The sequence below is a fragment of the Anopheles darlingi genome, chromosome 2, assembly GCF_943734745.1.
Source record: "Anopheles darlingi chromosome 2, idAnoDarlMG_H_01, whole genome shotgun sequence".
Lineage (NCBI taxonomy): Eukaryota > Metazoa > Arthropoda > Insecta > Diptera > Culicidae > Anopheles > Anopheles darlingi.
The window spans coordinates 10,646,772-10,674,271 of NC_064874.1; the positions used below are offsets into that span (position 1 = coordinate 10,646,772).

Genomic DNA, 27,500 nt, shown 5'->3' on the forward strand with positions numbered 1-27,500 from the left:
CAGAGGAGTAGGTGAATCAATTCAATTTGGTCCGATCGCTGTTTGCGGATCGCGACTCAGCCGAAAAAAGAACACTTATCTCCGTGAACTATTTGAATAGCTAATTCTAATTCAGTTTCTTCGCTGGAAGTCGGTGTTTGGATACGATGCAAAATGATCCTTTAATTTTTTTAACAGTCCAAAGGTCCAAAACATTGTAGCGTAACCTCAAACGGTCTGAACACAGGCAACGATTCTTGTCGCGAGGATGAGCGATTGAGAGGATTGTTCCGGCCGATCACCAACATCTGACCGGTTAGTAATCAATCAATCCGATCCGTTCCGCTCTACTATGGCGGTGCACAACAACGAATTTGACGCATTTCATTTGTCCGGGGACACGCGATCAAAGGCACGCTGTTGATGAGTTTTACGGCACTTCTCATGTTTCGATTGGAACAATAAAACAGTGAAGCGACAGCTCCATTCCGCGCGTTACGGTTATTCCATTCGTGATTTCATCTTTTGACGAAGGAAAATGGAAAAGTTTTTCATGTTTAAGCCATTTTTTGGCCTTTTCTCTTAGAGCTGGTCAGTGACTTGAGATGATTTCGAAAAAAGTAACTCTCTTTTTTGACCGCTGAGGCATTGCCAGCTTTTTGATTGTTAAACCTATCCCAGGCAATCAATGTTGCTATTGTCTATGCATCTGATATTTGTAGCTGACCTAAGGTGATTTTCTGAGGGAAAAGATATCCTTATTGCAATTGAGTGATTTGGGTGGCTTCATCAACCGAAACCTTTGAATCTTTACTTCGTAAATTTCGAGTCTCGCTACTGCAATAAATTCCAAGTATGTCAATGAGAATACCTCTTTACAACATTTCGATGCAGGAGCTGTGATGCAAGTATCGGAATGACCAGCCCGGAATGAGAGATTGGCGCTTTGCTGCAGTATGCTATGCACAGCAGTCACACTACTAATTGTGTTTCCGTCGATGGGACGACGAGCTTCACCCCATTATCTGCCTAGAATCACTGCAAAAGTTGCTCAGGCGGTGAAACTAACAATGTGGAAAGACGAATCGTGTTGGCAGAGCATGAAGAAGAAGAGCAAGAAAGAATAAAGGTGCCAAGAAACACAACATAATGGAAGAACGTGATCGTGGACGGCAGATCTTGGCGAAAGATCGCCAAGGTAAATTATAGGCCTTCTCTGCATTGCACACTCACACCGGCACAAGCGGCATAGTCATGGCCAACCGGTGTATCGCGAAAGAATGACGTGTGCATCCCATCTCCTGCCTGAACATTGTGAAACTTGGGGCGCCGCTGTTGCACTGCTGCTGCAGCCACCATGGTAACGACAGGAAACGTATCTTCCGAGCGATACTTTAGTTGATTCTGGTTGGCTGACTGGCTGACAACCTGACCAGTATGCTTTTCCTCTGTCAGCCGGATGCGAGGAATTAGCTCGTTGTATAGTGGAGCGCGAACATTCGCGATGACCTCAGCATTTGAAGGTGATTTAAATGTTGGTTTTAAAAAAATCCGTTCACCACCCACCCGCCCCTATCCAAATTAATCTCGCGAGGGGTCAGGCGAAACAATGACTGGCTGAACTAACCAATGTGAATGCAAGGGTGGTTCATCTTCCTCCATTCGGCAGAGGGAATAGTGCTTGTGATGATGTGGTGTGGGCTGTGTGCGTTACGCATGCCGCCACGAATTAAAAAGCCGCTGACGCGGCCCGAATATGCTAGACGCCACCGGTCGGTCGGAGATAGAACCGCTTGTTTGTGTGCGTTATGCAGAGAAGCGATGGAGCGCTCAGAATGAAGTCGTTCGGTTCGCCTTGCTTCGTTCTAGAGTACCTTTCCTCTCAGACATTTTTCCACCAGCGGCATCACACGACCGTCTCGTCCGACTTGGACACCCGGGAACGGTGTGTAGTACACATCCGAGCGCCCTTTCTTTTCCCCATTCGCATTACTCTATCTGTCGGTGGTTCTTCTTCCCATGATTTCGCATATCAAGTACGCTTTTGTGTGTGTGTACAGCAAGAGTATTCTCGGTTGTCTAGGATGTAGCCGACTTTTGATGGCATTTCCCATCATCGAAGCAACATACGTATTCGAAGTTTCCGCTCGAAACTTTATCAATCAAGAAGCGAACAAGGTCGTGACCCGTAAATCGCAACAATCACATTGTACTTTCGAAAAATACCCAATGGCGTGTAGGGACTTTCCGCGGATGGACCAGACGAGCAACAGCATCTCAAAAGAACCAGGCTAGAAGCATATTGTTTTCTGGTGTTGGTAGACTAAACATATCCACACCACCATCGTACCGGCCGCTCGAGTGGCTTGGTGATGGTTGGCATGAGGCGTAGCAGGAAAGACTTTCGAATCCCTGACACCACACCCAGACTCTCCGCCTCGCACCACGCTTCTTTCGATATCATGAGCTTACTACACGCCATCATCGCCGTTGCCATCGGGCAGCAACAGCAGCAGCAGCAGCAGGAGCAATGTGGCTGTAAATTGCTTATTCAAGTGTCACTATTGCCGGGGCCGTAAAGTGAACAGCGGAGTAGCGCTCGAGAACAACAGCGGCCGCCGCGATCCGCCGGCAAGAGCACGAAGGAAGAAAACGCCACGACGAACGAGGAGCTGCTTCTGCTGTTGCTCATCACGTACGGGCGGCGTATATGAAGATGATAGGCGAAGGTGAAGGCATAATACATTATTATACCAAGCTACCTCCTTGCGCGCCGCACTCGCGTGAGCATCTTCTCGAGTATTAGTGTGTCTTGAGTCCCCATCCTCACTTACGGCCAAAGTCACGTAGAGGCTGGCTCCCTGGTCTCGAGCTCGCTAATCTCGCCTGCTCGCGGCTCTTTTCCCGCGGACTAGGCAAGTCAAAAGTCTCGATTTCTCGCGAAGTATTCCCAGCGCCGCGTACCAGCCGCCAACCAGCAAAAGCAAGCCGTGGCCTACTTACAGGCTTTCTGCCGAAACCGTACGCAAGAGGTAACCGTCGGTTTATTTGCGATTGCTTTCGCGGCTCTCTTGTCACAATTTATTAATTAGATTCCGCTCCTAAATGCCCCTAACACACGGGGTTCTAGTTGAGAAACAGAGTGAGCCCCGCGAGTGGGGCCAGATGTATGATATCATCTTTCGCATGGTGCGCGGTTGGCTACCGGAACAAGTAACTAGTGCGGCATCTGGATGCTTCATCGAGCTGCACCCACCGGTCACTTAGAACCCTCGTTTTGACCGTAATCGCCAATGAATCTTCACACAGAGACAAGAATGATCAACGCCAACAAGGCACTAGAGTGTTCTGGTCGGACCACGCGTACAGCCGAGACACGACCAACACCTCCGAGCGTCTTCGTCTCAGTCGATGACCGCAGATCTGGTTTGATTTGCAGCTCCGAGGAAAACGAAGATCAGCGGGTGGTGGTGGTGAAACTTCAGAAAAGAAGATAAAAAGAATCCCGTCCAAATCCGTACGCCTTTGTGTCTGTGCGTGTGCATGTGTGTGTGTGTGTGTGTGTGTGCGTGTAGGGGTCTTCGGTGTGAATCGACGAGATAGTTTCGCAAGAGACACAACGGCGGGTGTCGCGAATGACCGGTTGAAAAGGGTGAATCTTCTTTTTCCATACACCGCCCCCAAACCAGACCAGACGTTCTGCCTGCGATGGCAAATCGTTGGCAATCGGGGGTCTCCCCTAAGCGGGGTTGCACGATTTACATTTGTTCAACGCCCTCCCACCCCAAGGGCAGCAGCAGCTCGATCCCCGCCGCTTCGATTTCTGTCTTTCTGCTGATGCGGCGCGCGGGGCTGATTTGTTTCGCTGACACGTCACACGTACGCTCACACACACACACACACACACGCGCCCACATTCGTCGCGATACGGCACTTACACTCGCCTTTTGGTCAGCTAACGGTTGTTCGGGAAGACTGCTGCTGCTGCTGGGATTCCACCAAAAGCGGATTCGACCTCACGTTCCGGGGTTCTGCTTTCCGCTGATGATGATGATGATGCTGATGACGGGGACGGCGGCTTCAAATCTCCACCGGAAGCTGTCAAAAGGTTGCTGCACCCGCAGCAGGTTCCTCCTAATTACGATGCCCGGGGAAGCACGGCACAGCGGAGTGGGACACGTTTACACGAAACACGGTCGACCGCACGAGGGGGAACAAGGGGGAATAGCGGGGAACCGCGGGAGGTTCTTGCAACACTCGACGACGGGGCGCGTCCGGGGGGCTAACCGACGGCGAGGACGTTTTTCCTGAAGAACTGCGAGGTTGGGTGGATGGCCACGGCAATCTAGAAATGGGGATTTTCGGATTTCTGCCGATTTTCCTGCTTTTGCCTTTTTCCACACGGGACGCCGAAGAACACAAGAGCCGGAGGAGAGCGACGACGACAAAATCCGAGAAAATCGACCCGCGGTGAATCGAGTGGTTCCAGTAGTCGAGCAGTCGAGCAGTCGAGCAATCCGCTGCGTGAGAATCGAAACAGACCGTTGTAAACGAGCTTCGATTGCTCGATTTCCGGAAGCGACAGTGCAGTGCAAACGGGTGGTAACACTTTATTTTCGGGTCTGTTTTACACAAAATGGAATTAGTTGCAAAAGTTTCGAAACCTTTTTCTTTGCAAAAATAAGAATCTTTTGCCCCATCCTTAAGATGGTTTATGTGACCGCAAGGGGGAAGAACTAACTGGTTCAAGACATTCGCCGTACACTGCAGGCGTGTCGTCATCCGGGGAAACGGGAGTTTGATTTTGGAAAATGATTGAGATAAACGCAAAACTAATCCGTGATGCCGTATTTATGTGTGGCGAGGTGGTAGAGTGTTTGATCGACTTCAGGCATCCTTCGCTGCCGGAGCACAAGATATCTCAGAGCAACAGGTAAAAGGTTTTCCTCGGAACCCTCTTGCAGTCTCGCTGACCTACATCATCTTATCCTCCTATTCTAGCGACATCCTGGAGAATCTGGCCTGGGCAACGGTTCAACTGCACTGTTACTGCAATTCCTCGGTTAACGAGCGCATCACCAACGATGTGGTGTCCAGCAGCAGGAACACTACGGGCACCACCTCGCTGAATGCGAGCAACCGTCTGAAGGGAGAGGTTCTACACTCCACCGAACCAAAAATACTGTTCTGTGATCTTCGACTCTCTCCGGGTGAAGCGAAACAATGTAGGCTCATGATGCCAACCTCTATCGACTAAGACACTAACGATGATCGCTTGCTTTCAGTTCTTTACCGTGAAACGGTTCCACTCAACACTCCCCCCACCTATCGTGGCATACGCGTGAAGTACTACTACAAAATCACTATCGCAACACAGAGGCTCGGTTCCACGGTGCAGGCTCTGAACATTCCCTTCCGTGTGCTGCCATTACCGTTGCCACAGAGCGATCTTGATGAAGCGATCACCCTCAACGACGAATCCAACGAAGATTTGGCCCCAAACAATCCGTTCCTCGAAAAGAAGCGACCACCGTCACGGATAGAGTACGCACTGCACTATCTACGTGGCGTTACGGCGAGACGCCGACCAAACTTCTTCATGATTAACAACAAGTGGGGAAAGGTGGGTCGCTTCTGTCTCTTCAAGTCGGCCTACAAACTTGGCGAGGATATTGTCGCCACCATCGACTTCAGTTGTGGTACGGTCAAATGCTGCCAGCTGTCCGTTACACTACAGTGTGAAGAAACCGAGCTAAAGCCCGGAGCGGATGAGGAGTCGCTTACGGGCGGTGAACGGGGAGAAAATACTACCACCGGAACCAGTACCGTTGGCAGTACCGAGCCCGATCGACAGAAGTGCGTTTCACGGGTGACCAACTACAGCAAACATCATGAGGTGTGTTTGGGGATGCTGCAGACACAGGTCATACTCCCGATTCCGCTCCACGTGACTCCCACCTTCCGGACCGATGTGGTGGAAGTGAGCTGGAAGCTGCACTTCCAGTTCGTGACCACCACGAGTCCGGAGCTGAGCAACGAGATGATGGCTACTCGGCCTACGGAAGCCGACGAAGAGCTAGAGTGGGTTGCACCGACCGACATTGCCATTGAAACGATGATATGGAGTCTTCCGATCACGATTTACCCAACGGCACCGCTCCAAATTCCCCAACCGTGCGGTGACTACAAGCTACACATCAAGTGAAATACATTTCAATCCCTCTGAGACATTTGCCGTAGCAATATATTTCCGATCAATCTGAATCCGTCTCCATACCATCATCCAGTCCATCGGCACCTCGGGATTCGTCCTCTCCATCCTCTTTGTCCCAGCCTGACTTCTTGCCCGTAAGGAAATCAGCTCGCAGTGCGCCCCACGTGGATTTGGGTTCTTCATCCGAATCAATCTCCGACTTGATCTCATCATCTTCCTCTTTCTTCACCAAATTGTCCACCAGCTCCGATTTGGCCCTTGGTCCGTTCATCAGGGCGTTGAGGAACTCCTTTTTGTTCAAACTCTTCAGCACCTTCTCTCGCTTGTACTCCAGTTTGCCCGCTTCGTCCAGTTTTTCACTCACTTCCTTTTGCTGCTTGCGAACCGCGTTGAACAGCTGCACCGTTCCCTTGGTGGCCACCTTTCGCAGGGTTCGCTCACGATCGTAATCGTGGATGGAAGGACGTACTCGCAGTCCAAGGATGTCCCTTTGACGTTCTCGCTTGAGCATGGCTTTCTGTTGTAGCAGTTCGCGAGCAAGTTTTATGCTGTCCGGTTTTTCCTCTCCCTGTTTATCAGCGGCCGCCGCCGTTTCCTTCTTCACCTTCCCCTGTGCGTTAACGACTTCGAATTGGTACGTTTTGGACTCGGTCTTTTTGCGTTCCTTCTGCGCATCGGTAACGGATTTTGAGAGGATCTTTGCGTCCGTGGATTTCCGAAGAAACTTGGCCATCGTTTTGGCCCATTTCGTGGCTTCCTGTGTTTGTTCGCCCTCATCCTCTCCTTCGCCGGACTCGTCGTTTTCCGCATCGCTATCATCTTCAGACACGGGAAACTCTTCGTCCGACATGAACTCCTCGCCTTCATCACTACTTTCGGCCGCCGATTCGCTATCGCTTTCTTCCCTCGCGGCCACGGGTATTACTGTGGAAAGGTGGATGAACAGAAGTATTAGCAACTGTCGTATTTACGCAAACATCTTGCGATGAGTACCTGTAGTTTTTTTCTGTGTTTTCAACATGATTTTACTTAAGGCCTTCTTCAGTGAGGATTTACCACAGTACGGCAGCTTCCTGGGTCTTCACAAGCGACGCTGAGGACTTAGCCCCCCGCTTTCTGAGGGACCGGCTACTACACGTGGTCCCCAATACGGTGTGTCTCACTCTTGCTTTCTTGGGGAATTTCTAAGTACGAGCGGACCGCAGATCCTACCAAAATCACGAACCTTAAAACTTGCCGGTTTCCGGGGATTTTCTTTTTGTGCGGATCGCGGCCACAGATTTCTGTAAGCTCTGGGGTTGATTGAGAGTTGGTTCCGGTGGTGTTACAAAAGGATTTAGAATCCTTTTTAAAATTCCCTTTTTTACAACGAACTCTAACCTCGAAACCAAAACAACGACACAGGGTTGAAGTTCATTATTCGATCTAAAGCCTACAACACATAGCACGCGTTACTTGCGGCAGATGCAGCGGATGTGGACTCCTTTCTGGCTTGTCAAACACGTGATCCAATGAGACCCTTCAGACCGCCTGCTGTACAAAATCCTTGTACAAAATCCTTGTACAAAATCACAAATTGGCCAAAAGTAACGCGTGCTATGTGTGGCAGCCTTAATACAAAATTAGTTTGCAGGGTTGTAGCCCAAAGTAAGCAAAACTGAGAGCGCCTCATACAATTTCGGTAGCAGTTTGTCCACAAGAACGCGAGGATTAAAAACCCTTTTTCTACCGACTGTGGTCCGCGAAGTTGTGCGTAAGTGTCGAGGATTCACCTGTGTCTTTGCGTCCTAAAGAGCGGTCTTGGAGTTTGCCTCCTCCGGGCAGCTAGATCCCGCGGGGTGTTGGCTGACTGAGGGGAACCGCTTTTGCGCTGAAGTGGTTGTGTAGTGCTTCTTCGTGGTGTCAGCAACCCCGCCAGCTGTTGCCTCCGTGGCCGCCAGCCTTCCGTCGACGATTCTGCAACAGGAACAACGACGACCAGTTCCTGCTGCTGAGGCGGACTGCATCCCATCAATTAGTGTAACCCTCGGTCTATTCCCGCACGTCGAAGTCGTGCATCCTGTTCCGGTCGACCCCGTTCACGGTGGTGCCCTGCGAAGTGGTCTCGCGCTAGTGAATGAATTACGAAATTCCGTCACCCGGATCTGCGCCTCGTCGGTCGTCCCGCGTGCAGCGAAAGTGCGACAGTTTGCGGTATCAAATCAGCTAAATCCTCTTATCTTCTGCAGCAATCTCTTGTAGGACTCCTACACAAACGGGGAACTTAGCGAGCAGCGCTCGAGTGGTGTTACTGGGTGCAAAGTGGTTTGGAATAGAAATTTTCTTAGTTTCCACAATCAAAGTACGTGCCACCGTCGACGAGGTGGGTGCTTCCGCGGATGTTTGTGATGAGAGAGGAGTGGAGCATCGTTCATTGGCCGAGATTGAGATTAAGTAGTGCATCATCGATTTTGCTAGACGCCGGCAGCACAATAAATTAGACGCAGTATTTCTATTGATCGTGACCTCGTGAACGCAAAAGGGAGAATTGCAGCTACCAGTTCTCTACTGCTGCAGGCGAAAACGGCAGGTTCCGTGTACGCCTCAAGGCCACTCTGTTCGTTCCACTACTCGAGTGGTTTGTTGTAGTGCGCGATTTGCTAGGGGACTCGTCAACTCACTGCAATTTGCTACCGGAACGAGGGTGCCTCATCTCCGGTGTGCAAAAGTCGTCTTCCAGCGGAACCTTGATCGCACTCGTTCGCATTCTACGCAAGGTCGCACCGGTGTTCGCCCGCAGTTCAAGCTGGAGAATGCCGCTAGCCAACTCGATCGACCCATGGAGAGAGAAAGTCCCAATCAGTATCGTCGGTATCGAGGTAAGCTCATCCTAATGTGCCCTTTCTATCCTTTTTCGAGGCACTAAACAGCCGGAACAAGTCGAAATACGGTCATTTCCGGTGTTATGTTAATCGTGTTTGAATCCCTTTTTGCCATTACTGGTTTTTTGTTTCACTTTACGTTAGGCATAATACCTTTGCTGCCTTTTCCATATCATTTCTACTTCGGTTGGTTTGATTTTAGCGGTGTGTTTCTTTCGTTTTTTCCGTTATTTCTTTTTCCGTTCTCTCGGACTGCTGCTTATTACCGTGTACTACACACATCCATACCACACACGCTCATACACACTCACTCCACAATTTTATGCTCAGTTTTCACGGGGTTCGTTGTTAATGGCTTTCATCACCTGTTGAGAGCATTAGGAATAAGGAAGGTTTGTGTTGACCAAAGCAATGTTCGGTAGTGCTGGCTTGCGTTCATAAAAGCGGACAGACATAACCATGGCAACGGAATTTGTTTCGTTCAGGCTCATAACGTAGGCTACTTCAATCATGCTACTCACTCAATGCATTGCAATCATCGTTTTCATGTATGCTTATATCAAATCCTTCATCAGATCTGTTATCCGATTCTGTATCGTATGTCTTACATACTTGGAATTTTAGAATGTTTTTCTTTCTTTGATACTACTAGACGGTTGAGATGCTTGTGCTCAATAGGAGCTGTTCATTTGGTACAAAATTGTTGAAGATGAACTACAATTTGTTTCTATTAAATATTCATTCTATAGCGTTTTGTAACTAATGATTGATTGCCAGAAAAAATCAAGTTTAGCTGTCACGAAGCCTTCGGGTCTTATTAGCACACTATTAATTATTCATTTCTGACGCCATACTACGCGCAAACAACTGCAGCTAATTAAATTTGGAGCACTCTCCAGTGCACCACCATTCGCGTAACCCGTAGGCTTTGAAGTACAACATCCCGGCTGGAAAATCTGAACTGGAGAGCCCACGTGGCCACCGGGGTAAAACCATCGGTCAACAGTTTCCCCCCTCATGCCCCAACTATATGATTCCCAGAACCACAGGGACTCACCAGTCCCGGTTCCATTTTCGCAAAGTTGTCAGCCGGTTAATTATGCCTTCGGTGGCACGTAGGCCCGGTGAAGGCATTTCCTTCGAGAAAGCCGGGTTTGAAAGGGGTAGGCCGGCATGGCAAATCGTGACATGGAATGGCCAAAAGTTTGTGGCTCGCCAAGGGTCCGGAGGGTGAGGTTACCGCTTTCAGTAACCGGAAAAACTTTTTCCCTCTAATCTCATTATCGCCGCATATGGGACCATGGGCTGGCTTTCGTTGAGTCGCTGGCGAGTAGCGGAGCGACCCTGCGGAATACTAGAGGAGGTGTTGATGATATCAGTTTCGACGACGAAGGCACTTCCTCTGCTACCAATCCTCAGCGTCTTCGCGCCTTTTTCTCCGATTTAATCGGTCCATAATTGAATTTTCGGAATGTAATTGAGATAAATGAGTGACTTAATGGGGGCGGAACACTGGCGCGGGCAAGGATCAACAGGCGATCAGGCTTGGGGACCCAACTAGCGAAAACAGTCCCCTTCCAGATTCGGGGAGCGCCAACATAGCTAACATCCATCATCAACCAGCAATCTGCTGCATCACCTGCTACACCATGTACGGCTGAGGCCAACCTGCAAACCAATTCCCCAGATAAGCCTTTTTGGTGAGCGGCAGTAGGACCGGGCGGAAGGATTTCACAGCTGTGACAAGCAACGTGAAACGCGCCAACGAGGCCAACCAACCAGCATATCGGGTTGATGTGAACGATTTGTTTGATTTTCACACGCGGTCCACGGGGAATTGGGCGGAAAAGGGAACTGTCAGCGCACGGCTACATCCTCCATATGCTATCCATTTCACTTTCGCCCAAAGCTCCCACTAACGACCGTATGTTGTGATGGCCTAACACTTGGTGTACGGATGGCGTTGGCGTTATCGATTTTCCATCTAATATGTCCCACGGCCCAGGCATGCCTAGTGCAGTACGGGGAACACGTTGGCTGGTTTAGCTTTCACTTGCCATGGTCAGCTTACCAGTTGCATATGCAGCTGCAAATGGTTGTTCCCGGTGTTCCCATTCCACTTCAACTGCACATGTCGAGAGGACCAAGAGCCGTAGGGCGAGCTGGAGTTTGCTCCAAAATAGTCTAGTTTCTAATTTCCGTCCAGCAAACGGAGCGGGAGAGAAAAAGATAGCGAGTGTACCAATAGTGCAAATGTTACCAATCCCTCTGGCAATCAACCGTAATTAAGTGAGAAGTTTGGCTTCTCCGGGGAATGATAACCGTTTAACTCGCTGAACTGACACGGCCTTCGGGCCACTTTGCACCGGACTTCTATCCATTTAATTTGCATTTGATCCACTACCATGTTTCGATCGAACGTGGCGCCCTGTCTGTACTTGATTTCAAATGGATCCCTTGGTTCGCATTGAAGGAAAGGAACGCAATGAATCCTTCCGATGCAGCATAAATTCAGCCATTTGCGAATATTCAGAACCCATACCCATGGTTTCTAAACATAATCGCCTTAAACGCAAATAGAGTAACAGGACTCTGGAGTGTTGGTAACAGGAAGATACATTCCTTTGTATTAAAATATGCCGGGAGTACACTGTACTGCCAGGATAGTAGGTCAGTGCATAGGGTTACACGCGTCACACATACCGTAAGTCAACAAAGTAAAGCAACATGTATGCTGACCCAACCGGGTGCATCTGTTTTCTGTTGAATGCATAAGGTCTGTAGCTCAATGCTAAGATCACAGGATGTAGTAGCAACCGGTTGTTCATTCTGTGCTGTGTGATTCCAATCTTCAATGGTCTCATTTTGAGTGTTTTTGTATTACCTACAGCAGCTGGCCGGTTATTGGTACAAAGAGCAGTATAAGGTACAGAAGGTTTCGTGGAAAAGGATACACTTCATACTATCATTCCTACACAAAGGATTCACCAAATATTACAAGTAATGATCCCTGACTAACCGTTTTGCTATTGTAATCCTTCAAACACATCAAGGTTGGAATCGGAATCCCGTTGCAAAGGAGATTGAATTGAAAATATTTGCTCCAAGTTTCGTGGGCGTCCTTTCGGCCGAATACTAAATGGGTGACCTGGACGATTTTCTGCTCCACTGGAAAACTAGTCTGCCCGGAGCGCGGTTTTCATAATCGTTGATGCGTACCCATCGTCCACCCCTTTGGAGAAGGGATGAATTGTTAGATTAGATCGTTCGTGAAGGGCCATGACTCCGTCTTTCCGACGAACCTATCTGTAGGGTCAAACTGTTTGCCCACGACGGTTCATCAAAGTTTAGCTTGCGGGTTTAAACATCACGATCTGCCAGAACGAACACAAAATGCTATTCTGAACGAGGGAAGGGGCTCGGATCGGCGAGGGCGGCAGGATCATCCGGGCGTGGCATGGCAAACATTTTGCCAGACAAATAATACCTGAAAGTCAGTTTCGCCCGAAACTGGACGAGTCTGCTCCCTCCCTGGGAATCCACGCGTAACATCAACATTATCGGTTACGATTTTCTCCACCGGTTTTAGGGATGAATTTTTAATGATAAATATTAGCTGTTGCGCGTAATATCGCTCCATATTCTTCCTGTGGAGAGTCCGTTAATCCGCCGACCTCGGATAATTCGCCGAAGGAAGGGAAATTATTTTGAACACCGGAATAATACCATTTCATTATCAATAACAGATCCTACAGATCTTATAAGCTTTTGACGGGATCACATTCTGCAACAGTTGCGTCCAAGCTCCAGCGAAGTGAGGAGAGGTGGCCACGAAAAGCCCGTAATGATATGCTGGGGCGAGAGCAGAGCACAGCAATGCAGCAAAACATGACCGAGGCTTTAACTTAATCGCGAAGGGGAAAATATGCAGATAATCTAATATTGGAATCGCGAAGGGTGGTGGAGAAGGCGGGAGCATTGGATGGCTGTGTGTTCGCCTCACGTCAGACCTGATTCGCAGACGTTCGATCTGATTCATGAGATCCTGCGCCAGACAGGCCTGCGGCGGGTTGGGTGAGGTACAGTGCCCCAGCGATGGTGGTCGCGACATGTAACGAGCCTCTTCATTTGTTTGTGGCACAGGACCTGAAGATGAGACGAGCTGCCACGACTCGACTCTTCTTGTGTCTTGCACCGCATCGTCCCCGCATCCGTTCGTTTTGACGTAAATTAGTTTATCTGTTGAGTTGATTAGAGCAAGCTCTGACATCAAGTCCCTTGTTACATGGTAACAGTGAGCGAGCGCGACGCGCTGTATGCCGCTTCTTCTTTGTTGGATCTTTTTCGAAGGACGAGGACGAGGACGAGGAAAGGCAGCCGTCAAACAGCCAGCTGTCAGCTTCCTGGGTATTGGGTGGAAATATGTTGATTAAAAACCACCTTGCTCAACAACAGCCCCTGGCTTTTGGAGTGATGCCGAACGGGGAATGGTGATGTAAATGCAGCCACCCAGCCTGTAACTACCATCGGATAGGGGAGAAAAAAAGTTATTTTGAATTAGATCCCGTAACATCCATAATCCAGTTTATGTTTGGATCCAAATTTTGAAATTGTCTTCCACCGAATCGTCGGCATCGCTTTGTCGCGGGGGAGGCTTCGGTCGTCTTGTTTGGATGGGAAATATGATTTGCTGTTCGGCGAAAGTTGTCGCACAAATTGTAACTTTTCCTCGGATGAGCCTTCAGGACATTCTCGCTCGCTCTTTCTCTCTCTCTCTCTCTCTCTCTCTCTCCCTCTCTCTCTCTCTCTCTCACACACACTCTCTCTCTCTATCACCTAGCTCTAAGTCTAGGGGCCGAAGAGGGGGTTGGGAAAATGTTTTGAAAAGAATGGACCAACCGTTCAGTTCATTTCACCATCATATCATTTCGCCTTAGTTCAACCTGGCACGTGGTCGCTTGCCACGCTTTCCGTGAACATCCATTTCGTCCTTCGACATTTCATTTTCCTGCGTACGCGGTTTAGCTTTAATTAACTTTCATTCTCCTGTGGCTTTTCATTGCTACAATTAGCATGTAATTGTTGCGCGCATTACTAGCAATTATTTCTCGCTCGCCTTGTAAAATTCGTGTCCAGCGGCAACATGACTACGGGTATAATGATTCGGGAGTATCCCCTTTCCCTCTTCCGAGGACAGTTAACCTCGCGGTGACCTGATAATGGTGGTGGTGGTGGTATACGAGCCCAACCGAACCCAATCTCTCGCTGACAGTAAGCGACAAATGCTGACAATCTAATTGGAATTTGTGCACCAATGGAAAGACGACATGGAAAAGCATCGCAAGGGTGTGTTCCGTCGGCTGTTCTTCATCTTGTGGTTGTGACCATTAATCCATTTTAGAGTGAGAGAGAGGAAGAGGAAGCGAGTTAAACGAACCGACCATTTGTGGTCAATGTAATGGGATATCTTGGAATCGAGCTTCTGTTGCTGCTGGTGGTGCCCGTCTCGAGATGGAGAAGACACTGATGGTGTAGCGCTGAACCCCGGAGTTCATGGAAGATCATCTCGTCACGATCCGTCAGGTTACGCACGTACGGAGTGATGTGATATTGGAATTGAGACTTTGTCCCGGGGTCACTTTACGGAATAGTGATCACGCGCCCCCGAGATCGTGCCAGTAATCGACGTTGCAGTTGAAAGTCGTCTAATCTTCTCTGCAACTGACCTCTCGCTGAATGTTGTTTTCCTTTTCCTGCTCGAACAAACAGCAGTCGATAGTTAAAGCGTAAAATAAAAGTATTGTAATGCTTTTTATCTAAAGCTGTTTTTAATTCAATTAGTATCAGTGACACTAATTTTCCGCGCACCAGTTTCTTGTGACCAATTAGTCACCTGTATGCCAATGTAAACGCTCTTAACGGGACCAGTGCGAATGTTCTGCATGGTTTATTGATTTTGTGTCGCAAAAATTAAAATTCAATACCTTACTCGGATCGTTCTTCAACTTATTTTCATTTCTCCCACCCCTCTCTCCGATACACCCGAACCGCAACAAGCATCCACTCCGTTCGCTAGCACTCCGCAGTTGTTGACCCAGGCAAGCCATTCGTCAACAATTCTACCGAACCGGTTTGTTATTGGTTTTTTTTTCGAGCAATTTTTCAAATTTACGTTTGCATATTGATGCTTTTACTGTGACTATGCCACACTGCTCGCCGCAATACATTGACATTGGTGGTGGACGAGCGTGTAGCAGCAGCAGCAGCAGCAGCAGCTCGACTCGTCCGAAGGTTTGAGAAGGTTAACAAGTTTTCGAAATTAGCAGTTGGGGATGTTTATTTTTGATTTTTGGTTTTCTGCTTCTCCATGACAAATGCCACTCCACTCCCGGGTGCAACCAGATAGCGGACGAAGCGCTTGTGGAATGATTAAAATTCAGCCAGCCAGGCTCGATCGTCGTCTATGCTGGTTTTTTTTTGGTTTTTGTTCTCTAAAATGACTTTTGTTTGAAGTAAACTGTGGTGCTGTCGACATTTCGAGGTGCAGACGATATTGTATCGCACTTCTAAGACAGAGCATTGCGAAGAGATTCTTGCTAATCCGGCTGCTGCTTCTAAAGTGATTTGCACCATTTGAGATCTATTATAATCTCAATCGGGAATGTTCACTTCAGTGTTGAGGGACTTGAGTAAACTCATGTTCTTTCCTCTCAAACATTCACGAAACATGCTATTCTACTGTCGATAGCTTGTGGGGCTTACATGGCCGTTTGTTGCACACCGAGTTGCCTGCCGGCGATGATTACCCGCGCTCGTATTTCAATGAATATTAAGCAGCTTTTAGCACGCAAATTGTGCCAAACCATTGGTTTTCCCAAGCGATCGATAGACGAAATAGTGCCCGACATAATGGATTCGAGAAGCAAAAGAATATACATACAACAACAACAAAAAACGGAAAGATGCAACGGTAGGGGCGAACACATTGCCATTTGGGTGATGAGTTCGGAAAGCGAACAGCGAACAGGACAGTAGTTGGATGTGTCTGGCGGTGGCGTGTCCAGGACCATAGACAACGAGCCATGTGCTGTTGAATTAATTAACCACTTCGTTAAGGTTAATGGGAAGGACTCACTCACACACCGTGCGGTGCCAGCAAGGCATCATGTTGAATCTCACCCTCCACCATTCCACCAACGGAAAAAGACACCACGATCCTTCAGGGCCTTCGGTTACGACGGCTTCGGTGGTGAGGTTGAGGTTGATGTGATTTGATATTTGTAAAGGTCGTCCGTGGAGTGTTAAAATATTTTTCCAACTCTTGCAACCCGTGTCCGGCACATAGATTAACACCTCGAGGGAATCATTACTGGCTGGCTGGGGCCGGCTCGTTTGATGTTTGGAGAGAGCAGTGATTTCGGCGGCACTACTGGTTGGCCTGGTGGCACTGGTGAGGTAGTGACGGAATTGAATTGATTGACCCAAAGGCATTGGCCACATAAATGGCACTGTTGATAATTTGATTGTTTCACTGTGCTGGCCACAATCGGAGTTTCGAACAATCTCCAGTCTCTTTCTGCTCTTCTGCTCAAACCGCTCCTCTGCGTCCATTTTAAGAGTCATAGGTTAGTCATTGATATTATTACTCGTGATGCAAAACAATGTTGCACTCATCATAATTGATGTTTCATACAGATAGAGGAATGACTATCATTCTCTCAGAACCCGCGGTACTGCCTAGCGAATGAACGCACGTGGCGTGGCGATGGTGGACAGTTTCAGTTTCCGAAACCACAAACCCACATCCGAGCCAATTGCGGGTGGCACCATCATGGTGGTCCTTGGGGGAAAGTTTTGCTGTCGGCTGTATCATCATCACTCATAAACGCCATCAAGGGTGTGGTGCGAGCCCCAGACCCCGACTATTATGGACCAGTGTGAAAAGCCATCGGTGGTGACGTGGTAGAGGGTACAGGCCAGGGCGCAACAGCTTTCCAACTATCTCTGTATGCACGTTGGGGTTTCTGTTGCAGTCCATAAAGTTTTCTGTGGCACGGGCGGTTGGTAAACATGGTGGCAGGTAGGTGACTGTGCGGTGCACCGTGGCTCTATTAGTTTCACATTCAAATGGATTTCGTTTACTCTCGGTAGTTTTGGAGGTGTTACGCTGATAGCACGTTTCGTGATAGTCGCAATGGAATTTGAAAAGTTCTTTAACATTCTCATAATTACCTGTTTCTGTAAAAAATGAAGGAAACCATCATTAGAAGTTTCTCTTGGTAAGTCGGATAGAAAAAGGGGGAAAACAGAAAAATCCTTCACTGCGACAACCTATGAAACGAAGAAAACCTTTCATTAATCCAATGTCCTAGTTCCTGGCCTTGGCCTACATCGAAAATAATAGAGTCGTCCGGTGAACATCATGGATAAACGATAACGAATCGGAGATTCGAAAGAAAATCGAGCCTTTCCTTTGTCGCCGAACGGCCAAACTCGATCAAACGGTACACGGGCACCCGAGGGAAAATGGTTAACGACAGATTTTCGCTTCCCACAACGGGGTGGTGTGTCGTCGCATTCAATTTCGGTGCTGTCAGTTAGGCAAGTCTATTTATCACTTTCTGGAAAGGCTTTCCCTTGCTGCTACCGTGAAAAACCCGAGGCCTACCGAAACCGAATGCCCATTCTGATTACACTCGTCAATCGAAGGACTTGCTTTCAATCATCGGTGGTTGACACACGAGAATATAATACAATTGTACGATTCAATGTTCGAATTTATTTTATTGTTAACGATTTCGATCATCTTTCACCGGGCAGTCGGACAGTCGCCCTGTGAATTGGTTTTTCATTACAAGCTTAAGCATTTTCTTATTCTTTTGCAAGCGTGGTTTTCAGTTTTTAATTTTATTTGGATACACCTTTATTATTAATCGATAAGATATGCAGCAAGCTGTTACCATTTCTCATCAGTTTATTTATTAGTGTTTTCACTCGATTGCTTGATCAACAACGCTCGCAAAAATCAATTTGAGTAAAATACAGTTTTTCAAGTACAGTATGGTTCTAGAAGTTGCTGTTGAAACTACATCTAGACATTGTTTTATCTCTTTGTGCTATGTTGATTTGTTTTCCGTTATCTTTGCGTTTCCACTCCACGCCTCCATTGCCTCAATGTTATTGTTATTTTTTTTATTTCTTGATCGTGACTTTCAGCGTTAGCCATCCGCTATCGATTGGTACTCGTGCATTACTACGCTTTATCATTCCTTTCGACACATCAACTTTCTCTCTCTCGTTCACGTCTTTCTGTTTTGTGTTGTTTTTTTCTTCTTGCAGCGCACGGAGTGTCTAACTCGATTTCAGGGCTCCGGATAGTTTCTGTACGTAACTTCACGAAGAAGTGGTCTCTTATTGCTCCGAAGCGTTTATGCACTGGGCCACGGCCCGACGAAGCCCCGTTCGGCCGATGGATCTGTTTTTGTACTATTTTTCTCTTTGTCCTTTGTCACCATTGTCTACTACTCCTTTTTCTCGCTCGTTCTTTGTCTCGTTTTTGGTTTTCCGTCTGTTTGGTTGTTTTCCTCCCGTTTGGTTTTTACTTTTTTTGCGAGATGATTCCACTTTTTTCCCTCTATTGATCTGGAGAGTACCACATCGGGGAATCGGTGATACAATTGGCGCTAAATATGATGATAAACCCAAAGTGGCCGACAAAATGGCTTTGTGTACTGGAAAGAGCAGTTTTGTAAAAAAGTATCTCATATCTCGCAAGGCCCTGATCTGAGCATCACTATCAAACTATCGTTGATGCCCAACTTTTAGTGTGTCTACTAACAGTTTGGAATGCTACGGAATGAAAGCTGTATGTCTTTGAGTTTCTTCCTTATTTTTTTCATTCATTCTTTTTAGTTTTTTTTATTTATATGTATTCATCTGTATGGTCTCATCTGCTTGTATGCTTTGCAGTTGAAATATCATCTCATTCACAATGTGTTCTGTAGTTGTCAGTTTGCCTAGTGATTGGCTAGTTATAGATTATTAATATATTATGTCAGATTGACTTCATTATATTAAAAAAAGTAATATCTTTTGCAACTTTTTCATGATTCCATGTTGTTCCATGTTGGATTCAGCTTTTTTAACTGTGGACATTTCCGTTTCTTATAAAAACTATAGCCCCTTTAAGCATCATGTAATGTTGCTCATGTAATGCGAAGGTTTTGTTTTTGAGTAGTGTTTCTGTTTGTTTTGTAGCTTCTTTACGTAAGTTATTCATCATACTGCATGCGAGAATAGTGATGCCTTTGTATACGTGAAATTTTTTCATTCAACTAACTTGTCATTATCAGAAATCACCAAAAACGGCCATCAAACGACGTTGTAATCGTAAGTAACTATGTTGACTAACAAAAAATGTTTATCATCTCTTGGGTATTTTTGGCAGTTTCCGGGAACCGTACGATGACAGACATTTGATAAACATTCCCGGAACACCAATATTGATATGAATGACGAGCGAAATGGATCGATGGAAGATTTTTATCAGATCGGCTTAGCTTCAGGCATCAGATAGCGATGCGCATTCGTCCCAGCGTTCGTTCCGCTGCCCTGATAGTACGCTAAATTCTTGCTCCAGTTCCGGGAGTGCTTATCGTTCACTCGTTATCCGGTTTCTGTTTGCGCAACATGTTTAAACGCTGTATCTAAGGGCACACTTTTATCGGTAGGAATTGAGCAGCCTATCCAGGCTGTGGCGTTTGTCAACCAAGTGACGTGCAAGCTTCTGGGAACTATTAGAAAGTAGCTTACACTACCGTAACGTCTACCAAGTTACGACATAGCACCGAGCCCAATATATTATGTTCATGCACCTTGTACACACGAGGACATCAGTCGCAACGCAGACATGTACTCGAGGGGTGGATAAATCAAAATGCTTCCGACTAGACATGCCATCACCGGTGGCAAATTGAAGTTTCCAAAGGTGAAGTGACGGTGTTCCTGTCGGAGTCTGTTGAGTGCCCTGAGGACAAAGTTTATCGTTTCCAGCAGGTATGCCGTAGAACTGGATGCGCTGGAGGTCTCACTGGTGAACCGTAGTTACGTCATTAAAAGTTTCCTTTCATTAGTTTAGATGGAGTCCTGACGTCTAATATAATCGTTTCTTTTTTTATTTTTAAGAGCAACACTCCATCCTAGTGGTTACATAAACCACAGGAAAAACATTCTGAATGTCAGAGAATGTGTATTAAATTGGCATTATCTGATATATAGCTTGTTCTATATGTTTTTGGGCACAAAACGACTTGTTTGAATGAACGGTTTTCCACGTTCAACTTATCATACTTGCTTCCACATGATGCCCGGCACACGGGACTCCATTGTGTATGCCATTGTCGTTCGTCAATTGTCGATGTAAAAAGGGCTGATGGCAGGCTGCATCTACAACGACCGACCGCGTCGTGGTGATGTACAATGATTGGCATCATAAAGTATCGCTCACTCTTATTGTGCGTTTTTCCAGTCGACCTACATTCGTTCTGCATGTGCTTTGCGGCACTAGTTTCAGCGTTGAGGTGAGGCAACGGCTACACCTTTCTGTGCTGCGTTTATTTTCTTCTGGTACGCAGTACCTGCGCGATCTACGCCGCACCGCGCCCCCCGTCTTCGGTCGTAACCATATTTATTCTGCGGATTTGTGTTCAATGTATAATGCCTCAGTGTTGCCACAGACGAGAGTGCAGCTTCTACGAGCAATTAGTAGCAGTAGCACGGCTGAAGTGGTTGAACCTAGTCAGGGAGCGGAAAGATGAGTTCTTCGTGCTGGAACGCGATTTCAACGTGTGGCAAACAAAAAGCAGGAGCGTAGCAGTGTTGCTGCAATCGGGTTTGTTACGTGTCTATGGGCAGGCTCCACTTTTATGATGAGTACCGTATTCTACTGCTTCCAGTGCTATATCTAGGTCATTTGTCGTTTTTTTCTGTTTCGTTCTCGAAAAGAGGACTAGAGGACTTTTGCGTGCACCATGTGCACGGAGATTAGTTAGAGAAAAGTCGAAACATTCTGTCCGATTGTGGCTGGAGCTCTCATTTCGTCGACATACCAAAGAAACAAAGTAGCAAAGGTTCATTCTGCAGCTTTTGTAGAATTCAAAACATTCCTAACGATACTGGAATGATAATTTTTATACTATCCTTCTCTCGTAAATCATAGGCAGGTCCAATCATATAAAGTAGACTGTAGTGAACCTCATTAAGGTGCATAGAAACTCAATATAAAACGGAATGTGTCTGGTGACCATCATCTAGCTGTAATGGTTTCTCATTACTTTAGCTGCCTTAAGTCAAACGGTCCTTTTTGCTTCATCTCATGTGTCCGTTGGAAGCGTATTAATCTTTCGCACTGCCGCTAGTGATAACCAGGAGAACAGTTTCGCCCTTCTGTGGGTGGAAAATAAATTAACTTCCATAATCCAGGCGCGGCACTGGGCGCTCTCAGCTCTGGAGGCGATTGTTTATGGGAATCCGTTCGAGCAGGGATGCTACTGCTGCTGCTGCTGCTGCTGCTGCTGCTGGTGTTGCTGCTACTGCTGATGGGGCGAACTGTAGCCAATTTCATGTTTCCTAGCATAGAACGACGAACGACTCTTATGCTCTTACCTCTATCGTCCGTCTGCCTTGTGTGAAAAAGGAACGTCTACTTACCTATATATATAAATGCCATGTACCATGGTTGGTCAGGCTTATGGTAACCCTTGTGATGCTAGAGAGGGAGCGACAGTTGGTGTGTGAAGCAGAGAAAGTGTACCATCTTCATTCTAGTTTGTCGCTAACGACGACGACGAACACAGAGGGCACATAATTATAGCCGTAGAAGTGTCGATCAGCGATAGAGAGGATTAATGACGAACGGTAGCCTGAAATAAGTCGCATCATAGGAATCGCGGCGGAAACGGATGGCCGCAGTCTGTCGCCTGACACTACTAATTGGTTATTGGAACGTCTGGGCGAATCACATTCTCGAGTGCACTCAGCACTCAGCAAGCAAGACACGCTGGCGGGTTTCTAGTTATTTCCTTTCGCTTGCATCAATTAGGAAGCCAAATCATTATGTTTTCAACGCATTTGTCGCACCCGTACTACCGGAGTTGGGAGATGAATCATGGAACTAGTTAGGAAACAGTCCAGCGAACACCATCAGTGTGGTATTAGCCGAAAGGTTCAACATTTTATCTCCGTGTATCCAGTACAGTATTGACATGCGACCTTATCATATGTCAACAGGAATCCCTTCAGCTCAGTCCAGAAAAATTGAGGTCGGATTGATTTTTGATGTGATCAACGGTCACCAGACGACGACTACCTTCGTTAAACCTTTCGAGCAGTCCTTTTTTGAGCTATCTTGCCTCGTAATTGCCTTGAGGACTTACGAACAAAACGAAGGAACCCGGGGGGGGGGGGGGGGGGGGGGGTGGCTAGAAGGGATTTGAAATAAACAAAAACTAAATTATCCCGTTTCGCATAATAGACCACACAGAAGAAAGGGGGCAGAAGGGAGTCCACTCCCTGGTTGACATTTGCTTCTTGTGCCATTTGCTGATACGTCCTTTCGCCTACGGTAAACTTCCGCTAGTAATGGTACGTGGAACCGGGAGCTGGAATCTCACTGTTGACCGATTTCGGGTTTGACGTTTTTACACAGGAACGGCGGGAGCATAGGATTGGATTCGTATTCATTCAGGCGTTCGACGGCGTTAGAGCCCGCGCTAACCTAACGTTACATGCAGCTAGAATTCCAGAAGCAGAAAATGGAATCAAGTTTCAAGGGAATGGCATTCCCTCCGACCGTGCCTGAATGTTGCGTTGGCGTTTCATACTGTTCTCGGCAATGAAGGACTAGCAAGACCGCGTACCGCGTCTAATGGTCTTCTGTGTTTTGGTATGAACTTTCCTTCGTGATTCTCGAAACTTTACTTCCTGCGTTTGCTGCGAGAGCAAACGCGATGGGAATGGTTTCGGTATGTCTCTTTTTTGGTTATAGAGGAATGGATTTTTGGCCATTTTTTGGATACAAAGTGGTAACCACAGAAAGGCGACCGACTAAGCTTTTGTTCCTTTCTGCGCAGAGAGGCTTCAAATTTTCCGGCAACATTTGCTACACAATCTGTTAATGCGACTATTTACGGATAGAAAGGCTTCTGCCAGCCTTCCCACGATGTTTCAACAACAATCATCACCAGCAGTGAGCCGCGGCATTACGGCCGGCAACCAGAGCATTCATCCAGAATGGGCTTTCCGCTTTATGACTTCTCTCGCCGAGTAGTCAGCACGTCGCAGTACGCCGCAGTACTGCGAAAGCCGTGCCTATAATGGTACCGTGACCCAACGGACGTCCCCACAGAACCCCGCTCTCTCGGGCTGATGAATACGAAGCGAACCAACCTGTTGGTTCCTTAACGTTGAATCTGACGTGCCAGAGCCCTGGTCTCGCAGGACGATGGCGCTGGCTTGTTTGCGCAGCACTAGGCGGTAGCTAGTGGGGAAAAAACGATGGCAACTTGTTTTGCTGCAGCGCTGCATCGTTCATCATTTATTCATTTAAATGCTCTGTGCGTTAAACCAGTGTGGTTCTTTTCATAGTGGAGTGTTTGGCCAAATACCTGTACCCCTGGTATTGGAGCAACAATGCTTAAAGTGAGCATTTGAAGGGTTTCATAAGTTCCGGTGAAAGTGTTTAAATGCATTCCATATTCTCGTCGTAAGATCGTACTGTAACGTCTGCAGCAATAATGAAAGGAACTGGTGGTAATCATGGCCCGGCACACCGGCTGCATGTAATGTTGCACGATGGTTGATATGTGGCTGCGAAGGATTTGCGATAAAAGGGACACTATACCATACCATCTAACCCACGGGTATCTGTCTGCTTCAAATGTTGTCGTGTACAAAATTGCATATTCGTGTGAGCGGAATGATGATTGAATGGCGGTCGGTGTTGTCGTATGCGTCTGGTTCGTCCTTTCGTCGTCATTGTCGACATCTGTGATGCAGAGCGGGCAACCCTGACACTTGCAGCTGCAGCAATGTAATACGAAATTGGAAATGGACGAGATAAGGTCATGGTACAGGACGCGGCCGCGATTTGCTTGGTATTTGCAGCATGTCGATGATGAAGGTGGGAAGACATGTCGAATGAGCATTGCGGAGCCAATTTGCTTGCGCTCGCGCGTGTTCGTGGAGCATCACGAAAGCCGTTGATCGTCACGACTGCTTGGAAAAGGGGGTGAATGGAACCTTGTGGATTTTGAAGCAGATTACGCACTAGACCATCCCCTCCCCGTCCGTCAGCTCAGGCACTGGTGCGTGCTTGCTCCTTTTCAATTGAAAACACTCTAGATAACACGATGTTTGTTTCGTCGAAAATGTTACTCGGTAAAAGTTTAGCAATATATGTAAGCAGCATCCTCGAGCCAGACAGCAGGCAGCAAGGTTTGCTTTTGCTGCTCGTTCTGTGCGGTGTTTAACTTTCGGGGTTTCGCCAAAACTTTTTAACAAAAAAAAAACCCCCACAGAGGACCAAAAGTCCTCTCCCTTTTCGCGATTGCATCCAATTTCGGAAAACGGAAACGGCGGCACAGCTTCAGCTAAGCGTAATCCCTTCGCTGGAAGGGCTTCTCTCTCAGTACCGTAACATCAAAAGATTTCCTTTCATTTCTTTTGCTGCCGATTTCCGCTTACCTATTCCCAGAAGGTGTTGCTGGGCTGGTTGGTGGTGGTACTCGAAAACGACCATCCTTTTCGGTCCTTGGACTGAACAACAGCGCACCGCGCGCCCCCAAGGTATGAGTTTGATTGTTTCGGGAAAGTTTGGCAAAGCGTAGGTGAACCTGCCGCCGAGCATCAAAGGCGCACGCGGGTAAATGCCCCGTTCACCGTAGCAATTATCATCGTTGCTTTATGCGTCAAGAGTGAGCAGCATCAGAGCCTACGCCTACGCTTGGCGATCTGGTCTTGAAAAAAAAAAATAATGCTCCCAACTCGATAGCCATTTCGGCGGCGTAAAGGTTCGCTGCTGCTTCCAGGAGAAAAAGCGAATAAATATTTGCCTTCACGATGCTGTTGATGTTCGTCAATTGCTCGCAAAATGTCGCAATTTACCAAAGTCAATCGCTGACGGCTGGATCTCGAGGTGGGCCGACGGGACGAGAGAGTGTTATTTACATTTCCATTTTCAAGTGAAAAACAATCCCCCCGAAGAGCAACGGTCCCCCCCCCCCCCTCCCCGCTCACCGCCCACTACCGACACTCAATCCTTGTTCCCTGCTTTACCGGTAGGGATGGAAAACCTGAGGAAGATTGAATTGAATTTGTCATCGGTAGGCAAACATTTACTTGTCATCCGCTCGTGGTTCGCTTGACAACATCTAGGGGCGTGGTAGGGAGGGGGCGAGAGGGGAGGGAAAAGGTAAGAAGAGAGAAGGTAACCGTTTGCCTTATCTCGATGCTCATTCTCTCCAGTATCGTCGTCTTTTGCTAGGGACCAGAGAAGGGGACAATTATTGAATTACAATCTCACACAGAGCAAGCAAAGGAGGCCACCAGACCACACACACACACACACACACACACACACACACACACACACACACACACACACACACACGACCGAACTTTATGCAAACGAACCGAGTTTGGCTAATCGATTTATGATGGAATGTTATTGGAGTAGCCTTCTTGCTGTTCTGTTCCAAATAGCACCAGCAGCGCCAGTAGCAGAGCAATGTGAGTGAATCTACATTTTTCCTCTCATTAGCCAGCCTTGACTGACTGCTGCTACTCCCGAGAATGATAAGCTGGCCTTGCTGGGGAAGACAACATAACAGGAGAAGGGAAATGATTCGATAATTAAATTAAAAGCTGAATCTAAACGCCCACTTTCGATTCGTGTTCAGCTGTTCACTCATTGCTCACCGGTGTAGAGCCAGTGTCCAGTAGCGTGACTGCACCGGAAGCCATAGGAAGCATAGTTGCGAACGTGCAGAAAACAGAGGACTGATCGGTTCCTTATCGGTAGCCGTTGGAAGAGACACCCAGTTCCAGTGGAAAATCACAACTGAAGTAATCACGGACAGAGCATCAGAATTTGATTACTCGCGGATTAACTTGACCGTTTGTTAGTGTTTACTATTTTGCATTGTTTAATCGTGTATGTGTGTGTATGTGCGTGTTTACGGATCATTGATCGGCATGTGCATACTTTGGCTACTGTGTGGTGCCTCCTTTTCCTACGATTAAGACACACCTTCACGGCGCGACGGGGGATAACTTTTCGACATGTTCTGCTTCCGAGTTCCCACCATTAAGGTCTTAGCTTTCTGTCAGCGAAGTTTTGATTGGAAAAGTGTCATCAGCACCGTGTGCCGCTTGTGGGTGAGATGTTGTTGCTGCTGTTTCTACTGCTGTTGCTATTCACAGTATCTACTGTTCCTTCTCTGCACTGATGCATGTCATCACGTTACTGATACTTCACTCACTTTGTCACATGGCTACCAATCAAGGACGATTGGTGCAGATATTGCTTCAACGTGGGATAACATGAGATATGAGATTACTGTTATCAAAAGATGATAATATTTTGACAAGCACTCTTTAGAACAAAGTTTATTTTGGATTTTCAGTTTATCTTAGAGCGAGATGATTGAACTCATTGTGGCGTTAATTATGGTCGGAAAAAACCAAGCAAACCAAGCAAGATCCAAGTTGTCATCGGAAAAGATATCCAAGAACACGCTTGCATCCTATGCAGCCTTCACAGCTCTGCTGTAAAACCAACAACTGCCCGTAACCATTCTGTCGAAAGAATTCAAATGTCAAGTATGATGTTATGCTCACAGCACTACGAACGCGATATGCCATCGACTGCCAAGTGCCTGTTATCTTAACGATACACCATTCACCAGATATCAACCGAACACGAAGCAATACCGGTTCAACCGTCATTGAAAAGAATAATCGTCTCTGTAATGTCTCGAGCCAACGAAGCGCTTGCGCCATCGTTTGAAGTTATTTGCTCTAATGATGCCTCTGGGGTGGGTTTCGAAATCCAGGCAGCATTATTTTGTTTGCCATACCGGACGACGTACCACGGCTCCTGATTCTCGTATTGCATTTTTGTTTTTTGTTTTGGCAATGCTCACCAGATCCAAACGGTTTCCTCTAGACCTTCCGGCGACTGCAGAGGATCCCTGCGTTTTGCTTGCGTTCATGTATGATACTACCGTACTTCATGGAAGTTTTATGGACTGCGGTCAGCAGTACGATAGATCATTGATTATTATGTTTCTTTCGAAGTTTCTTTGCTGCCCACCGACCGTATCGCTACGGATACGGCACTCGCTAGAAGATCAAACCGTGAGCCAATACCCGGTGGTGCCCGAACGCGC

At 47.3% G+C, this 27,500-nt stretch overlaps 4 protein-coding genes across 8 annotated transcripts in view; 2 read left to right on the top strand and 2 right to left on the bottom strand.

Moving 5' to 3' along the window:
- LOC125949013 (A-kinase anchor protein 9) overlaps positions 1-4,427 on the bottom strand; it is a 12,435-nt gene extending 8,008 nt beyond the window's left edge. For both annotated transcript variants that reach the window (XM_049675679.1, XM_049675678.1), the window contains exon 1: positions 3,918-4,427. The gene's annotated coding sequence lies outside the window, so the exon portion shown is untranslated. The remainder of the gene's footprint in view (positions 1-3,917) is intronic.
- A 156-nt stretch (positions 4,428-4,583) lies between these two features.
- Positions 4,584-6,207, top strand: LOC125949040 (RAB6A-GEF complex partner protein 2). Its single transcript, XM_049675726.1, has 3 exons — positions 4,584-4,912; positions 4,981-5,204; positions 5,265-6,207. Exons 1-3 carry the CDS (start codon positions 4,791-4,793, stop codon positions 6,182-6,184), a joined length of 1,266 nt encoding a protein of 421 aa, XP_049531683.1. The 5' UTR covers positions 4,584-4,790; the 3' UTR covers positions 6,185-6,207.
- Positions 6,195-7,546, bottom strand: LOC125949051 (RRP15-like protein). The gene is made up of 2 exons (XM_049675738.1): positions 7,187-7,546; positions 6,195-7,117 (listed from the first exon to the last, which is right to left on the bottom strand). The coding sequence occupies exons 1-2, from the start codon at positions 7,212-7,214 to the stop codon at positions 6,234-6,236; spliced, it is 912 nt and encodes a 303-aa protein (XP_049531695.1). The 5' UTR covers positions 7,215-7,546; the 3' UTR covers positions 6,195-6,233.
- Positions 7,547-7,851: 305 nt separating this feature from the next.
- Positions 7,852-27,500, top strand: part of LOC125949014 (ribosomal protein S6 kinase 2 beta-like) — a 27,592-nt gene continuing 7,943 nt past the window's right edge. The window contains exons 1-2 of one of the 4 annotated variants that reach the window (XM_049675681.1): positions 7,852-7,946; positions 8,422-9,051. In XM_049675681.1, the coding sequence (XP_049531638.1) occupies positions 8,986-9,051 (66 nt within the window). In that variant the 5' untranslated portion in view covers positions 7,852-7,946; positions 8,422-8,985. Of the gene's footprint in view, positions 9,052-9,403; positions 9,447-18,397; positions 18,438-27,500 lie in introns of those variants that run through there. The other 3 variants (XM_049675680.1, XM_049675683.1, XM_049675682.1) reach the window with 3 other exon arrangements.

What these genes read in the sequence shown, in the direction of transcription:
- LOC125949040 (XM_049675726.1), top strand. Translation starts at nt 4,791, where the DNA reads ATGATTGAGATAAACGCAAAACTAATCCGTGATGCCGTATTTATGTGT. An exon ending in AAGATATCTCAGAGCAACAG is followed by an intron (nt 4,913 to 4,980) that starts GTAAAAGGTTTT and finishes CTCCTATTCTAG; the next exon opens with CGACATCCTGGAGAATCTGG. An exon ending in TCCGGGTGAAGCGAAACAAT is followed by an intron (nt 5,205 to 5,264) that starts GTAGGCTCATGA and finishes GCTTGCTTTCAG; the next exon opens with TTCTTTACCGTGAAACGGTT.
- LOC125949051 (XM_049675738.1), bottom strand. Translation starts at nt 7,214, where the DNA reads ATGTTGAAAACACAGAAAAAAACTACAG. An exon ending in AACACAGAAAAAAACTACAG is followed by an intron (nt 7,118 to 7,186) that starts GTACTCATCGCA and finishes ACCTTTCCACAG; the next exon opens with TAATACCCGTGGCCGCGAGG.